General features: G+C 41.9%; 2 protein-coding genes across 4 annotated transcripts in view; one reads left to right on the forward strand and one right to left on the reverse strand.

Annotated features, from left to right (window-relative positions):
- LOC111155840 (phosphatidylinositol glycan anchor biosynthesis class F) overlaps window positions 1-7,355 on the forward strand; it is a 37,216-nt gene extending 29,861 nt beyond the window's left edge. For 2 of the 3 annotated variants that reach the window (XM_022516260.1, XM_022516257.1), the window contains one exon: window positions 4,916-5,045. In XM_022516260.1, the coding sequence (XP_022371968.1) occupies window positions 4,916-5,029 (114 nt within the window). In that variant the 3' untranslated portion in view covers window positions 5,030-5,045. Of the gene's footprint in view, window positions 1-4,915 lie in introns of all 3 variants that reach the window. The other variant, XM_022516259.1, reaches the window with a different exon arrangement.
- Window positions 2,329-18,430, reverse strand: part of LOC111155841 (ras homolog family member Q) — a 39,053-nt gene continuing 22,951 nt past the window's right edge. Inside the window, exons 3-5 of the mRNA XM_022516261.1 lie at window positions 9,281-9,445; window positions 8,861-8,956; window positions 2,329-5,562 (exon numbers count right to left, since the gene is read on the reverse strand). Coding sequence (XP_022371969.1) covers window positions 5,407-5,562; window positions 8,861-8,956; window positions 9,281-9,445 — 417 coding nt within the window. The 3' untranslated portion in view covers window positions 2,329-5,406. The remainder of the gene's footprint in view (window positions 5,563-8,860; window positions 8,957-9,280; window positions 9,446-18,430) is intronic.

Genomic DNA, 18,430 nt, shown 5'->3' on the forward strand with positions numbered 1-18,430 from the left:
TTTTAAACTACAATTTAAAGTTTGGGGAGGAATTTTTTAATAGCAGATTTAGAGATGGTGTATTTGGGGGATGATGGTATTCTAGATTATAATGACAACTTTTTTGTGTCTATTAGGAATATGGACTAAAAGATTATTATTAATAGCTCAGTACTATGTACTATTAATAGTTTATTTACTATGTGCCAGATACTGTTATAGGTATGGTTCTAAGAGCTGCATAATAATAGCGTATTATCTCACTTAATCATTACAGCAATCCTGTGAGGTGGGGTGGTTTTTTTTTAGTTTTTTTTTTTTTAAGATTTTATTTATTTATTTGACAGACAGAGATCACAAGTAGGCAGAGAGACAGAGGAGGAAGTAGGCACCCCGCGGAGCAGAGATCCCAATGCGGGGCTTGATCCCAGGACCCTGGGATCATGACCCGAGCTGAAGGCAGAGGCTTTAACCAACTGAGCCACCCAGGCACCCCTGAGGTGGGTTTTATGATGATCCTCATTTCACAGATGAGAAACCAAGGTACAGGGAAATTAGGTGACTTGTGCAGGGTCATGTAATTAATAAATGGCAGAGCCGAGACTCAAATCCAGTCTAATACAAAAATTAGTATTCTTGAATCATTATTCTATACTACTTAGAACATGTTTTGAGAAGTTTCAACACTATATAGATACATCAGTAATGCCTGATCAGAAGAGAGCAGTGTGGTCTTCAGGTGGAAATAAGCTTATATAATTTTGAAATGTCTTTAAACCAGCCATAACATGGATTTGTTTAACAGAGAAAACATACAAAGTTAAATCTATATATTATTTATTAAGAAATTGATTTTTGGCTTATTACGGTGAAATTGTTTTTCTTGAGAGGGAAACACAACTTATTGCTGGTACCAGGTTCCCAGACTTTATCATATTAGGCCTTCCTTAATGCTGAGTATTTGAAGAGAACACTGACCTTTTTTGGTTTAAGTGATGAAAAAACTATGTTAAGGAGTCATTTGGTTTAGAGAAAGGATAATAGTAAGTAGCAAGACACTTCGTTCATGTGATGTAGCTATTCATTTTTTTAAATAGGTTTTTTAACAGTAATTATAATTTTACCCACTTGCATGATAAATTATCTTTTGTCATACAACAGGATTTTTTTTTAGTCCATTTAGTGGTTAAAATTTTTTAATTTATAAAAAACTGGATAAAAAGAAGACAGTCATTTTGGTGGCAAACAACTTGTGAATGACTTCCTTTACATGAATGTCTTCGAGTTTTCTATTTTCCTTAAACAAAACAAGATAATTATATATAGCCATCTCAGATGAGCATAATTTGGAGAAATGTCTGTAGCATTGCAGTTGGATTGTCTGTTCAGTAGATGATACCACAGTTGTTTTGGTTTTAAGCCTATTTGTGGCATGAAGAATGTTAAACAGAAACATCTCTATGTGTAAGACAAGTACTTAGTTTTAAATGGAAAACCCCAAGATCTCAGTATGAAAATGCAAGATGAAGGTAGGGATGGTTTGCTAAGTCAATGTGAGGTCTCTTGCCCTTGTGTAGTTTTAAATTTTGTAAAGCAGTTGTAAGAAGGTTAGTAGGAAATTCAATCATGAGAACCTTAGAGGAAAGGTGATTCAGTGGGCAGCCCCCCCCCCCAACTCCCTTCAGCTGCTCCTTTTGCCATTCCCTATTCTGGGAATAAAAAATCAGACAGGTTGCCCTTACATGAGGAAATACTCCTTTAAAAAAGTGTGTCACAGTTACTCCTTATTTCCAGGGAAGTCAAGCAGGAAAGCCTGACTCATCACTAGCAAGTAGCCTTTAAAGCCAGTCCAACACGTTAACTTGTCGATGGCATGGATTTCTTAAGAAGTGAATAAACAGCAAGTGTTCTAAGCCTTAACCCCTCATTAGACGCAACTTTTAAACAAATATCTCATCTTGGCATTCCACTGGAGGCGCAGTATGGCTGTGTGTGTGCGTGTGCGTGTGTGTGTTTGGAAATGAAGAGCCATACTGAAATTACAAAGCAATTCAAGTAGAATTTAGTGACTCAAATTGGAATTTGGCTAGGATTCATGATGGATTATTATTGTCTCTACACTTTGACACTTTTTAACAAAGTGCAGGTGCTCACCCTTGGCTGGTGATTAGACTTACAGCATGAGAAAGAGAGGAATGAGTGTTATCCCAAACATTTACATAGGGTGTTAAATAAAAACTACTAAGGTAAGAAGTTCAGTGCTTTACATAGATAGTAAACTATGCATATTATTTTATTTATAACCCCGTGTGTTAAGGTGGGACACTGTTAAAGTAACAATCACTTAAAAAACAACAACCAACAAACCAGTATTTAATTTGGTACTTAAGAGTAATAATTAAAAATCAAATGGAAGCAACGCCTAAAGTAACTAATTCACAATAAAACCATTAATTCAGGCTCTACTTATTAGAAATAAGATCATTCAACATGGGCTAACCTAAAATGTACCTGTAGAGACAGAACAAGGGTACAAGTTAGCAAAGTATTAGAAATGAGATTTCAGGGAGCCCCTAAGATTATTTTTAAGAACTTCAGAACTGATTATATGCAAAAAATATAATTACGTTTCTTTTAAGTTCATTCATACATGACCTTATTTGAAGCAGTGTATTTGCATTGACTAGCAAAAGTCATGTCAGTAAGATATTTTTGAAGTATTTTATTTCCCAGCTACTTGACTACTTTGAACGAGTTGTTCCAGTGATTAGTCTTAATTTCTGCTGAAATTTAAATCTTTAATGAAGACGTGCTTCTGAAAATAAGGCAGTTTTTCTACAATCTGCTCATGAATAGAAAACAAATCTTTGGTTTTTTGTTAGGGTGGCAGGAAGGATTGAGTGCAAAAAGAAATACTAAGGAATCAAAGCAATGAAGAGGCTCTTAATAAGCAATGGGAAACTCCAAACCCCATCAAGGTCAATAGAGTACCTAAGGCACCTCAGGTTCAGATGATACAATCATCTTTGCTTAGAGTTCTAATAGTCTATATACAGGGTTTTTACCATCTTAAGAATGTGCAGCTGAAAAGGTAATGTCAACAATGAATATTGTGACTAAGAAAGAAGAGAATCATAAGAGTTGATAAATGGGAGAGATGTTGGAGGTCCTCTTCTACCTCCCATGTTTATTATAGATGAAGAAACTGAGGCCCAGGCAGGAAACAGTGACACCAGAGTTTGTTCCCAGATTCCTTGTCCACTTCTCTTAGGGCAGATCAAATTCTAGACTTTAACTTTAATTGGCTAGTAAACCAAATATGAAAAGTTTCAGAAGTGAATTTGAAGAAGAAAAAAAATAATCCCCATCAAATCCCCAAAGGCGAGGTGGAAATGTATAATACTTTACTGTCTTAATTCCTTTATACCATGTGTTGGTCAACATAGTTAATACACTGATTTATGCAATTCCTTTCAGTTGTATCTAAAAATAGTTAATAATTAATCGACCCAAATTAAATGAGAAAGTTACATAAAGATTCTGTTTGAGCACACATAAGGCCATGGTACTTAATATGAACCATCACTTTGGGAGAAGGAAGACGTCCACTGGATGTCCAGTTCAGAGAGAAAGATCCTGACTAGTTACCCAGTAGACTCTTCACTCTTCAATGGGGAAGATGATGCTTATATTTTTAAAAATCTCTACAAAGCTCACATACAAGACAGTACATCCTAGATTTGTGACTGATATGAGCGTTTAAGGCTGTCATTTTCAAGTATAAAAGTTTAGTGTTCCATTACCCAATCTGTGCAGTAGACACAGCTATTAGCTCAAGTCATGGAAATTAACAGAAGCTCACCAAAGGCATAAATAAATCATAGCTTAGTCAACAGCAAGTTTAAGTGGAGGAAAGGCTGGAGAAGAATGTATGGGTTAGATTATGCTTCTCTGAACTGCATTAATTTGTTCACACTAAAACTTTGTCTAACACTATTGTCTGTTGCGTGGCATTTGGAACAAGGCAGATCCATAGCAGACCAAACGAGGAAGCATAATTAGGTTACAGAACTAGTAATTAAGATGGTTCACCTCTAACACAATTCTGCAGCCTGATTCCCCAGAGAAAGATTAGAAAAGGCTCCAGTATACCAAATAAGCCTCACAGGTGAACATAAATTTTTTTTTTTTTTTTTTTTTTTTTTTTTTAGCAGGGCCTTTCACCTAGGGACTAGCATGCACTGCTTGTGGAGGAAAGAAATCAACATTATTTATTTCTGGCTTGCTTGATCTAATATTGCAAAATGTAATATGGCTGGACAAAATGGGTATTTAGAAGCCAGTATTGCATTTAACTGACACTTTTAGGTAGGTACGTTAAGTTGTAGTTCTAGAACTTCTGCTATGGTTCCAATACCTGTGTCTGAAAGGTAACATCAGTATTATTACGGAAGCAGTTGCTTTGTTACAAATTCCATATAACATGCTCAAATTCTAGGTCTCTTTTCTTTAGCACTATTTAAAGTTTCTTGTAGTTTGGTCAGCATACACACATCTCATGTCATCTGATTACATAAGCCAAGGTGGAAAATAAAAGACAAAATTGCCAACTACTTCAGAGAGCTATATCAAGTCCAGGATTATGACAAAGTGAGACCCAGAATTTTAATTTGTAATTTTAGGTTGTATCTCATGCAGTTTGGGGAGCATCAAACTAAGTCTACAGTCGCCAGAAGCCTTGTTACAGTCAAATGTACATTAACTAGAATGTGTACATTTTTAGTGTTCATGATAAATGCAGTTATGACCTTATTACACTTTTGGCATTCTTTAAGAAAGCACATTAAGCTTTAATATAGAAATATTTAGGTTACACTTGTGCTCAAGTTATAATAAAACAGTTATTCTTTTTTGATCTCATACATTCTCTCCTCAGGTATGGCCCATCTCCTGTACGCTTGGAGCGACCTTTGGCTACGTGGCTGGCCTTGTGATTTCACCACTCTGGATATACTGGAATAGAAAGCAACTTACATACAAGAACAATTAATTGGAGCAAAGGGAGAAGATATTTCTTTGTGCAGATTCCATAAAGACTGTGCAGAAATGTTTATGGTCTAAGCCAGGCAGTTCCATTTACAGCACTGTTTTTTTATGTAGTTACAACATGGTGTGATTGTAGCTTTTTAAACTATGAAACCCCTGAGAGATTGTACCTTCTAGTTGAAATAAAGTATTTATAATAGATTGTGGCTTCAGATGCTGTTTGCTGCTTCTTGGACCTTTAAGAAACATTCTTAAGGTTTTTTTTTTTTCCTTTCAAGTTTTAAACTGCTTCATTATTTATAAGAGGTCTGGGTATAGTTGTAGCATTTCATATGCTTTTTAAGAGAAATGGACAGTTTCCTTGGCCACTGAAGATGTTTCTCACGTAATCAAACAACAGTTTATACATCTTGATCCTATTCTTTTTTTTACTGTGTGTTTCTTTGGAGTTAAAATGGCTATGATAGCCTCATCAAAAACAGTCTTCAATCCCTTCTGGGTTAAAGCCGAACATTCCACATAGCAGCATGCTCCTATCTGGGAGACAAAGAAATCACAAACATATAAAATCTTTTTTACACAGTTGGTATGACACAACACACCATTATAAGGAAAATGAGAAAATAACAGCTATGCAGAAGGAATGAAATCATCATCCATATTCATAAAAACCCAGAGACTGCCAACTAAAAGGTAAGTGTATATTCTTCCACACTTACTCTATGAAAATTGATGTCATTCATCACGTATTTACTGGTTACCTACCATATGCCAAGCACTGTTTTAGGTGCTAGAGATAATGTCAGAGAACTGAACAAAAGACCAAAATGCTTGCTGTGTGATGCTTACACATGCTTAAATTCTCCTGGGGGAGGGGCCCACCAAGGGAACCGAGGGCAGATGGTATGGTGCACTTCGGAGCACCGGCGCGGGGGAGATGGGGCGTGCACAGGACACAGGTGGGAAGCTTCCCAACAAAGTGGTGTGAGCAGTGAGGGCCACGTCCAGGCGGACGGAGCCACCACTGGGAAGACGGTGATGTGGGAGCATGAGTGGAGCGTTCAGAGGATGCTAAGGAAGCCAGAAGGGCAGGAGAGAGGGAGCAGCAGAGATTGGTAAGCGGTGAGGCTGGCTGATGAGGCAGCCCTGAGGCCGGGAATAAGGACTTTGGCTTCTCCTCTAGGAGAGGCTCCGTTTGTTCACTGGAAATTCACTGCACATTCTTATTTGCCAAATGAAAGCATACAGCAAGGAACAAAATAAGTCTCTCAGACTCACAACGCTTACATTTTAGAGGGAGAAGGACCACCACGAGCTACTAGAGTTTGAATGTCAGAAGGGAATACGTGGTCTGGAGACAACTGGGGAAGGAAGGTGGATAGGGAGTGGGGACAAGATCAGGCAAGGCCTCACTGAGAAGGTGACACCTGAGCAGAGTCCTGGAAGGAGTGAGAAAATAGTGTTCCATAGGGAAGAACACTCCAGGCAGAGGGAGGGGCAAAAGTACAAAGACCCCAGGTCCGAGATCTGGGGATGCAGCAAGAAGGCCATGTGCCTAGACTACAGTCAGTGAGGTGCACACAGCCGGGGTCTGTAGGCCTCTGTGACTAGCTGGGGAGCCACTGCAAGGTTGTGAGCAGAGCAGTGACCTGATCGAGCTTGTATTTTTGACTCACTCAGGCTGCTGTGTTGAGAACAGGTGGACACGGGGTCACAGACAGAAGCAGAAAGGTGAGTCAGAGCTGTTCCGGTAATCCGGGCTAGAGACGAAGGGGCCTGACCAGACTGTTCGAGGAGCGGATGGTGAGGGGCCTGTGGACGCTGGATGGATTCCGAAGGTAGGACAAGAGCTTTGGCTGCCTGGTTGCCCACACAGGAGGAGAGCGAGAGCTAAGTCGAGTGTGACCTCAAGGTTTTTTGAGCTGAGTAACTGGGAGGATGGGCACAGAGGATAAAATTAGGAATTCTGTTTTGGACATGTTAATTTTTAGATGCTTAGCCACCCAGATGGATTTGTTGGGTGAACAGCTGGATAACTGAGTCTGGAGTTCAGGGAAACGGTCAGGCTGGAGATGGGACTTGGGAATCTTCGGGGGCAGACTTTTCAAACCACAAGACTGACAGCAGCTCACCTGGGCCTAGGGAGGGTGGGTGCAGAAGAAGAGATGTTACAGAAGCCGTGTGCTGATCCCTGGGCATCCAGCATGCAGAGACAGGGACTTGAGACATGGAGGAAAGGCCACTGCCGGGGGCAAACCCCAGGAGAGGGCAAGCAAGGGAGCCAGGTAAAAGTATTTGAAGAAGAAGCCCACTGCCCCAATGCTGCCAACGGGCCTTCAGGGGGGATCCTAGTGTTTTGCAACCATTTTTTCCCCCTTAAACTACATAATATAAACATCACAATAGCTATTAGTATAAATTTTTAATAGATGAATGGGCTTTTTTTTTTTCCGTTATAAACAATGCAGCAACTTCATAACCATCTCTTTAAGCACATCTGTAATAGTTTTTTTTTTTAAGATAAATTCCTACATATGGAATTGCCTGATCAAAAGTGTGCATGATTTTAGGCTTCTGCATATTGGCTATCAATGACCAATGATACAAGAGAGTGTCCTGCACCCTGGAACAGTTGCTATTATAATTAACTTCTCTCTCTCTTTTTTTTTTTTTTTGCCAATTTTATAGGCAGAAATTGAACTCACATTTGACTACTAAGGACTATGAACAGATTTCCTATATTCAATGGCAATCTTTTTGACAAATTTTCCACTGATGGTATAGCCCATTTTTCTACTGGAGCATAGATGTCTTTTTCTGATTAATTTATATGTAAGGAACTCCTGTATACTATTAACCCATTTTTCAGCCATTATGTGTCACATTTGTTTTATGACTTTAAATTTTATCTCTGGTATTTGATGTATCAAATTTTTAAGTAGTTAAATCACCAATATTTTCATTTACCAGTTTTACTCTATGACATTTTAGAAATTCCTTCTCTCCCAGGGATTATGAAATTAAATACACGGAATTTCTAAAGCAATGTGTCAGCGAAGCTATTTGTCTTTTGTTTTAGGAAAAACTATCCTCCAAAAAGTTTTCTCGCTTTCTTCCGCCTCCTGATAGTACATTTTAAAAGACCTTATTAGATTCTGTTTCCACAAAAGTCCTATTAAAGTCATATCGAAAAACACTGAATCCAATAATGTTAGGGCCAAAGAGAAAAGTAAGCCTAGCTTCAGGGTGAAGGAAAATAGAAGTTACAAGTTTTAGGCACATCACAGTGGTATATTTTCCAGAATGCTAATATTTTCTATCTTTCATAAAAGGACTGGAAGAAAATTCAACACATTTCCTTTCAAGCCTAGCCATCATTTTTTTGTTTTTAACTACAGATTTAAACTCATCCTATATGCCATTCCACCATCTTCTCCGTGGGTCTTCACCGAAGACGGAGTCTGCTCTGGCACAGTATAAACGTTTAAAAGATTTAAATGGCCTTTCTTTGATGCCTCTTTCTACAGGTAACTTACGAGGAAAATATTGTTGGCAGTGTCGTGCAGGTGTGAGCGCCTGGACTCTGTGGTCAGGCCTTCCCTGCAACCCAGTTCTACCATTTATTACATATGGGACCTGACAAATTATCTGACGTCGCCAACCCCCCCATTTGTCACAGACCCACCCGAGCAGGTGCAAGGATTAAATGACATAATGCATGTAACAGCACTTAGCACAGTGCCCGGTATACAGTAAATGCACAATAAATGTTAGTTTCAATTATCACCCAAGCTGCTTTTACACTTATTTTTACATTCTGTAAAGGTTCTGTTACCTCTTTTGCTAGTTTCTGTCCTTGTTCCACACAAATGGGTTTTTCTTTCATGTCATTCAGTCTTGCTAAAGTTTTGGGGTCATCTCGGAGATCAATCTAATCAAGAAAGGTCAATAATGTCCCATAATGTTACAAGTCTTTAAAGATCAATCAAAGCGTGTAGTCCCATTTAATCCCACATACCCAAAAAAGATCAAACAGATGAACTTCACTTTGAAAGCCAACTGGTATGATTGCTTTCCTTGGGCACTGCTTTTCCAAATTCTTATTTTTCTATAATAAGTAGAATTTATTCTAACTTGCAACCGAGATTAAACATGCACATCGTTTGCTAAACCTTAGGACTATTTGTCTCAAAGCGACACCACAAGAGAGGCCAAAGAGACTATTCTTAAATGGGTAAAATCAAAGCAGACATACCTGAGTTCCTATTAATAAGAAGGGTACATTTGGTGCATATTCCTTAAGTTCCGGTACCCACTCCTCTTTCACATTTTGAAATGAGGCTGGATTTACCACAGAGAAGCATATAAGGAAGACATCAGTCATTGGGTAAGATAAAGGCCTCAGACGATCATAGTCTTCCTAAAGAAGAGAGAAAAACCTCATTATTCCCATCTCTTTAGTTGACTAATAATAGGTATGTAAGGTTACATGGTTGGAGAAGCAAAGTCAGAATTCCTCAAACAGAATGTGTGGCACTCTACACTAAACAAGGTAATTCCATTTGTGTTTGTTACTCTTCCTTTTGAGGTTACCAGTGGGGTAAGAATATGACAACACCATTAGCAACCACAGGGGAACTTGGAGAAAATACACCGTGATTACTAAGGCCATTGCTAAAAACATTTTAAACTGAGATGTTTGCACCAAGAATTGATTAAAGCTGGAAGTTGTCTGACTCTTCTAATTTATAATGACTAACAGATGCTGAATGTTTACTGTGTGTCGGGTCGTGATCCAGAACGCTCTCCCCTGCATTCCTTAGTTCATCCTCCTGACAGCTACATGACGTAAGTACTGTTATTCCTGTTTTCCGCGGAAGGAAAAGGAGGCATAGAAGTTAAATAACCTGTGTAAGAGTGTACAGCCAGTGGAGAGCAGACGGGATTCAAACCCTGACAGTCTTAATCCAGAACCTACACCTTAACCACTACACACTTCCCAGAGACCTCAAATTGCTGTCTTCCCTGTTGATATGGTTTTCTTAATTACACATGCGTGCAAGTTTAAAGATAGAAACATAAAAAGTAAATGCACAAAAATCCCCCTTTCCTCTTCAATTTCCATTCTCTTCCCCAAATGTAGATCTTACCAGGCATACCTTTCCAGTTCTTTTTCTATGCATGTATAAACCTCCGACTGTGCATATTCAGACATTTGTACATAGAAGATATCAAGTGATCTGTGCTGTTCTGCACCCCTCAGTACTTTCCAAAGCTCCCCTCAGAGCTTTCCAAACGAGAATACGTTAGACTATCTAATTTTATATTTTTAAAAAGATTTATTTAGTCATTTTAAGGGGGAGGGGCAAAGGGAGAGGGTGAGAGAGAAGCAGACTCCCCCCTGAGTGCAGAGCCCGACTGGGGGCTCGATCTCACGACCCTGAGATGATGACCTCAGCTGAAACCAAGAGTCGGACATTTCACCGACTGAGCCACCCAGGTGCCCTGCATTACTACATAATTTTAAACTGCTGCTTTGAATTCCAGTCCTATCAATGGCTGTTTCAAGATCTTACCCTCACAAAAGGCAGAAGATTCTATTTTGCTTAGACTAACACTTGTTGTGACCCCAAATATTCCGGTTATTTCCATTCTGGCAAGTGAATAGTCAGGACTCCATTTTTGTCGTGGTTAGAGTCTCCTCTGGTTTCAGGGAAGCTTTATTCTTCGCCCTGGCCTCCACGCCTTCATGGCTAAAATGGCAAGAACGCGGAGCTGAAGGAGTATTCAAAACACCTTCCTCGGGGCGCCTGGGTGGCTCAGTGGGTTAAAGCCTCTGCCTTCGGCTCAGGTCATGATCCCAGGGTCCTGGGATCAAGCCCCGTATCGGGCTCTCTGCTCAGTGGGGAGCCTGCTTCCACCTCTCTCTCTCTGCCTGCCTCTCGGCCTACTTGTGATCTCTGTCTGTCAAATAAATAAATAAAATCTTAAAAAAAAAAAAAAAAAAAACACCTTCTGCTCCGCGTTCAGCTGTAGCATTTCCCTCATGGGACAACTTTCCCTTCACGTCATCTTACGACATTTTTCTTTTCTTTTTTAAAGACTTTATTTAAGAGAGCGAGAGCATGAGTGGGCTGAGAAGCAGAGGGAGAGGGAGAAGCAGACTCCCCGAAGAACAGGGAGCCCAACGTGGGGCTTGATCCGGAGACCCTGAGATCATGACCTGAGCCAAAGGCAGAGGCTTACCCAAACCATCCAGGTACCAACGCCCCTCCCCACCCCAGCATTTTTTTTTAATAGAATGTTCAACGTGAGTGTAGTCAAGTCTCAAACTTGACTTGGGAGTTAACCCTTCTGTTTTCCTGTGATGCTTTCAAAAAGCATACCGCCAGTCTGGAGCCGGGTACAGTGGAAGGTTTCTCCGGTGCTGGCTAATACAGGACAAGAGGGGAAATGCCATCCGCAAACTTCTTTACCCTTTATTTTTAAAACGGAGGCCCTCTAACTGGGTTTGAAGAAAGCAGTGCTCTGGCATTAAGAATGGCGTTAATTGAAGAAATCAGGTAGCATGGGGGGTAGAACAATTTGTACCCCAGCCAGTTACTTCAAGATACTCTGAAAAAACTAAACGCGTTTTTACAATTTAGTGTGAGTGTTACCTGGTAGGATGGGTCCACGGACTAAACAGTGGCCATGAGGGGAAGCAGGGACAGCACGGATCTTAGCATTCCACCTGGCAGCTCCTGAGCAAACGTGTGCTCAGCATGGTCAGGCAGTGGACAGGTGGATGCTGTTGTTAAAAATCTCTCTGCATCCCTACGGACTTAGCTGATTTTCACAGAATGAGAAATGAGGATACTATCTCATAGGATTCTGAGGGATAAAAATCATGCAACAAAAGCATTCGGCCTCTGCCAGGCACATGTGGGGACTCTGTCAAGTGCTTTAACATAAATCATTCATCCCACGGGAAACCGATTCTCCTTTTCCTCTGCTAATCCACGCAGGGTCCCCTCCGTCTCACATCAGGGCTGGCTTCACAGCACTCTCCCACCGCAGAGAAGAAACTCCTGTGAGAAATAACATTTTCTCCACTGGCATCAAAATACACCAATCAAACTGAGGTCTCTAGAGGACAGTATAATTCTCAGATCAATGAAAGAGAATGCTATATTATCATTGTACTAATTAGTCATTTTAGAACTCAAGAGCCTGAGGACTATTTAAAATGTAAGAAAAGAAAAGAGAAAAAAGGAAAGAAAGAAAGGGAGAGAGAGGAAGGAAGGAAGGAAACCAGATTTTTTAATGAAAATTTTACTTTTCAAGCAAATTTACCTCATCAGGGAAACAGAATTTGTACCCGTTCTCTAGAAGGGGATTACGAGAAATAAAGAATAAGTCAGGGGCGCCTGGGTGGCTCAGTGGGTTGAGGCCTCTGCCTTCAGCTTAGGTCATGATCTCGGGGTCTTGGGATGGAGCCCCGCATCGGGCTCTCTGCTCAGCAGGGAGCCTGCTTCCCCCCCGCCTCTGCCTGCCTCTCTGCTTACTTGTGATCTCTGTCAAATAAATAAAATCTTTTAAAAAAAAGAATAAGTGAATGCAAAGTCCTCTAGAAATGCTTAGTAACATTAACACAAATATTCCATAGAACATAGGTCTGTTGTATGGATCCCTTTCATAACCATAATATAGACTCTCTTCGATGAGAGACATGCAGGCACATAGGAACGAAATCAGACTAATCATTTCCACATACTTGTTAAATTGCAAATCTTGTTGGAATAATTAAACTGTGATGGACTGAGTGTAAAAACAAAACAAAACAACAAAGGCAATTTTGTTTAGAACTCCTTGGAAGGCAGTGTTACTTCTTATGTCTGAACTATCGACAGTGAACTTCTGCCTCTAATCTGCGGCAAAGCAAGTTGAATGTGGAGCAACAGCTGTTATTTTTAAATAGCCACTTAACCAAAGTAAGAACACCTCAAAGCCGGTTCTCTAGTGTCCTCCTGAATTACCCAATCAGTTATATTTTAGTTCTACGGTTTTAAAAAGGTAGATATTTAAATATTTCCACACAGTCAGTGGAACATTCTCAGCAGTAGAGAAAAGCATATTAAAGACAACTATCATGGGGCACCTGGGTGGCTCAGTCCGTGAAGCATCTGCCTTCGGCTCAGGTCATGATCCCAGGGTTCTGGGATCAAACCCCGAATCCGGCTCCCTGCTCCATGGGGAGCCTGCTTCTCCCTCTCCCTCTGCAGGTGCCCCCTGCTTGTGTGTGCTCTCTCTCTCCTCTCTCTGTCAAATAAATAAGTAAAATCTTAAAAAAAAAAAAAAAAGACAACTACCTTAATATGAGAAACTATGGTAAATTTGGCCAAGAGGATTGTTGGATGGCTTAGTAAAATCTTTAGCTTCTTATCCAACTGGTGAAGTACCAGAGCTATTAATTTTTCAAAACTGTGTTCTAAGAGCTTCACGATTAGGCTCTCCATTCTTGTCAAGAGTCTTTGTGATGATGACAGCCCAAACCCCTGAAAACTATCATGCTCTTACAACCTGACCAGAGTCGGGCCACAAGAAGGGCCCGAAGAAACAGGCCTTGACAGGAAACAGGAAACTGCAGCAAATGCCCATCAGCCCTGAGACCTCTCTTCACAGATAGCTCGGCCACCAGGGCCCAAGAGCGCCCCTACTTCTGCACCACCTCGGTCCCTTTCCTCTGGACCTTGGTGCTCCTCCTCCTTTTGTGAATTCTGTGTAAAATAGATGTTTTTAGGATGTGTTGGCCTATTTAAAATACATATCCAAAACTTAGAGCTGAAGCAAAACCACCCAGAGTGGACAAGGTAGGCCTGATCATGCTTTGTTAGCTGGCGTGCTAAACACACACTTGATCTTTCAACTCAACCAGCAAAGATTCACAGAGCCCCCACCTTATGGGAGATGTTCCAAGGAGACACACACACAAAGAAAGGAAATAACGGTCCCCTCTGCCTCGTGGCTCGTAGTTCTGTTGGCAGTTCAGGATGTATACATAGACAATAGTTATAGGGTGCCTGGCTGTCTCAGTCAGTGGAGCACGCGACTCTTGATCTCGGGGTTGTGAGTTCAAGCCCCATGCTGGATGTACAGATCACTTAAAAATAAAATCTTAAAAAAAAAAAAAGACCTATACGATGAAAGAAAGAAAAGTATAAACTAGAGTAGGTATAAATGCTTCATCCAAGAAGCATTAATTAATTAAGTATCTACTGTGTGCCCACAATGACTGCTAAGTGCAATCATCAGGGCAATGAAGGACAAAACACAGATCATACACACAAAGCGCTCTCATAACATATCTGTATGTTAAAAAAAAAAAAAAGGCAACCAGCTCACATGGGCAGTGATGTGCACAATGTGTCTGTGGGCCTCACTGGTGCTTTGTGGACCTCAAGGCCCCAGCCTAGAAGAAGACATCGGGGCGCTGGTGTGGCCACACACGCAGAAGTCTAGCACCGAAGAGGAAGAATCCGATGAGCGGGGAGAGACACGAACATTTCTAACAGTCTCTGCTCAGGGTGGGTTCATGGTAAGGGAGACAAAAAAGTGTGCAGACACTTCCTCACAAGTCAGAGCAGGGTAAACACTAAGAGTGACAGTAATGAGGTGAAGCTAAGACTCAGAAAAACGCATAGTTAGTCGTGCCTTACTGAACGGAAAGGACTGGCACAGACGCCAACTGCCAGCCACGTGGCTTTGGTCAACTCACTTCTTTCTTAGAGGCTTAGTGTCTCTGTCCACAAACTGGGAGAACGTCAGGGACAAATGCCTCGAAGGCTATAAAGTGCTCTAAGAACGTTTTACACCGCCGAAGAATCCAGAATGTTAGCTCAATTGAGGAAGTGGTCATTTATCAAAACCTACAAGAGTCTTCCTCTGTAACAACCTATGATGAGAAAAAGCGGGACCACAGCAGATTAATTCTGTAACCGGCAAGCCCCAGATGTCCGAAGTCTAGAACAGCTTCTGACTCCTTGAGGAGATAAAATGTAAGACGAGAATGGCCCTTACGACTGGTGGCTTGTGGAACAAAAAGGGGCAACTCTGTCACTTTCGAAGTACACAGTGGCAATCTCTAGCCAAACATCTGTTTCTAGTAAGAAGCCCAAAAATAGGTATCAGGCACGGCTCCGGGAAAACTCCACCCCGCAAAGCATGCTCTCCTGAAGCCACGAGGCCACGTGCACTGCAGCTAGCTTCTGAAGATGAAAAGTGTTTTGTCAGAAGGCCAACTTATAACCACTTCTGCAGTCATTCTCTGTAATAGTAGTCTGTGAAGCCCCATCTCCTTTGTGTAGTTTCTGGGTCACCTTTTGAGTTCATTTTGCATTTAACTCTGTGAAATGAAAACATCACTTTTCAGCCCCACCCCCCCGCCCCCTTAAAAATAACTGTTTTTCAAGGAAACTGGGTTAGGTCCCTTTGAGGAGCATTTTGTTAAGTGGGTTCAACAAGCATCGCCGATGAGTTTGTTGAATTTACCCACTCCCTCCTTGAACTAAAGCACACTGGGGGAGGGAAAGAATTTTGTTAAAGGGCTAGAAATTCCTAAGAGGTCAATGTTTTCAAAAGGTCTCCAAATATTTGGCTTTATTGGTAGTATTTTTGAACTTTAGTTTGGTTGTAAAGCGGTATTTCTAAGACCAACGGCCCGAGTAGCTGTTAAGTAAAAAAATTCTTGAAATTTAGCCTCTAATTTTTGGCGACTGTCATCTTCATGTACTTTGATGCACAGTAAGTCAGTCTTCCAATTAACGTAATGATTATTTGAGAGCTAGTGAACTGGATCTTTGGCTTCTGTTCCACCATCTTCCTCCTGACCACCCGCCTGATCCTAAGTCCTGTTCAGACGGGCAGGAGAAAAAGGAGAGAAAATGAGGCGTGGGGGAGCAGACAGATGGCGTGCTCCCCGACCAAGTCCTCGTAAACCAGCACTTCCTCATCTCCAGAAGGAGAGGCCTGCCCTGGATGGCCACATCGCACGCTTAAAACTGCTCAGCCTCACGCTTTTCACCCTTGGGAGCAGCCCTAGTAACAGATTTCATGTGGGAGGAGGCTTCAACTGCTGGCTAAAAATCAAGCGTTAGGATTCTCTTTTCTCTGCGCTGACCCCACAAAGCAGAGGATCAAGACTTAGCTAAATATGGCTCTTCGGGGGGCTTCATTTCCCCATCTGTGAAGGGAGAATAAATATAGCAAACACATGTTAAGATAAATGAGCGAGCTGGTCAAGTGTTTTGAGCTCTTCAACACACAAGCCTGACTTTCCAAAAAAAGACAAACCACAACTTCAGAGCTGGCGCGATTTCTTTTGTGTGCAGCGAGACAACTTCCCTTGTTGTAAAGGACTGAGAGCTCAAAGTCTGTATCGTCTGCAGCTATAATTACGCATCGCTTTCCCTGAAACGGAGGTCAGCGGGCCTAAGGCATGCACAAAGAAAGTAAATGTCAGGTCACACTCCCATGCAGGATACTCCTTTTTGGGTTTTCTCAGCACATTTCATGGCGGTGGAATATTCATTCATTTATCCCACCGAGTATCCAGCACTAGGCGCTGGGCATGGTGTAGGCTACGGTGAAAAACACACCTGGCCCCGGAGCCTCACAGGGTAGCAGAGGGAAGGCAAGTGCGTCTCAGCTCAGGCAGGACTGTTCCACGTCAGAGGCTTTTGGAGATGTGGGGGTAGTTTCTATGGTCAACACCAACGGGGGCCTCTACGGGCAATGAGGGATGGGAGCCAGTGTCTTATGTAACTTGTGTAACGAATAACGGTCCCAGGTACCACAGGACTAGTGAGCGTACTGCGAGGCGTTGATGAACATGACAGACCCTTTTATAAAGACCCAAACTAGGACCTAACTCCGTTGTACATAAAAGCACAAAGTATTTGTTGCACGGTTTTCATGAACTTTCTAGGACGGTAACTTCAGTGCAAATTGAAGGAGAAAGGTAGACCATACTTTATTTGGCTCAAAACATAATAGGAGTTGCGCGTTATTGTAGAAAACGGCACACCACTGGCAATATCGCTCTTTGCGTGGAACCACCAATAAGACACAATTATATTCGTCAACCTCGATAGCTGGGCCTTTGTGGTCATTCCACCTGCAAGTGTAGGCATCTGACCACTTCACTGTGATTTGTGGAGCACTCAGACCTGGGAAATTTAGGAATTTAATACTGAAATAAATATTTTTATTGTGACTTTCCTTTTATTCTCCTTCCTGTCATAAGATGTTACATTGATTTAAAATGATGTGTATCGAGTACGCCTCCTGCAGATTTCATTTGAGGAAGAGGAAAGGAGACAGGTTTGTTATGGAAAGGGGAGATGGGTCTGACACAGTTGAGGCACGGAGGCAGGCATTTAACAAAATGAGACCGAAGTGACAAGAAATGCAAATCGGGATAGTTGCTCAGAGGGAGAATAACCCAGGAGGCCAGGTTCAGCCTAGGGGTGAGGAAAGACCCGTTGGGTGGAGAGACTCTAACCTGAGATCTGGGCGGCAGTTTAAGGAGGCAGATACTGGACAGTATGTGCAAAAGCCCTGAGGCAGAATCACCTTGACAGACAGCTGAGGTCCTGGGGAAAGGCCAGAGTGACAGACAAGGCAGGGCCGGAGAGGAAGCCACCCTGGGCCATCAGAGCCATTGCAATGGCAAGTTATGGAAAGGTTCGGGGCAGGGAGGAAGCGGTATAACTTATTTTTTTAAAAATGCAACTCAGGCTGCTTTGTGGAGAATGAATTAGAGGTGGACTGGAGAGCTGGAGAAAGGCCCTGACGGTAATTCAGCCTAGAGAAGATAATAGCATTGACCCAGTGGGAGTGGCCAACAGCTGGAAAAATGAAGGATTCTAGATTTACCCTGGAAGTGGACTCAGAGTTGGGGGACAAGCTGGACGTGGGGCTGAAGGTCAGGGAGGGCTCTGGAAGAATCCAGGGTTCAGCTTGTGCAGCTGGATGGATAGATAATGTCTTGGACAGAGATGACAAAGCCTGTGGGTAGAGAAGCACATGAAGGAGAAAACTCAAGAGGGCAGTTGCTGGACGTTATTAAGCTTCAGATGTCAAGTATCTGGTCAGAAAGTGTATGTGGAGGAGCTCTCTGCCTTCTGAGTGTCTAGATGCTTCCTGGTAGCTGAATTAGAAGCATTCCAAATTCAACATTTCTGCATTACAATAATTTCTTCTCTCTCAAACGTGCAACTCCTCCTGTGTTCGCCCTCTCAGTGAAAGACACAACCACTCAATCAGGTGTGAGCCAGACCCGGAGACATCCCAGATACTCAGCAAGAGAGCCCCTTGCCCAGGCACCCACTGTCCTTCCCCCTCCCAGACCTCTTTACCTGGGTGG

This window comes from Enhydra lutris, unplaced genomic scaffold (genome assembly GCF_002288905.1).
Source record: "Enhydra lutris kenyoni isolate GAN:26980312 unplaced genomic scaffold, ASM228890v2 scaffoldscaffold44, whole genome shotgun sequence".
Classification (NCBI taxonomy): domain Eukaryota; kingdom Metazoa; phylum Chordata; class Mammalia; order Carnivora; family Mustelidae; genus Enhydra; species Enhydra lutris.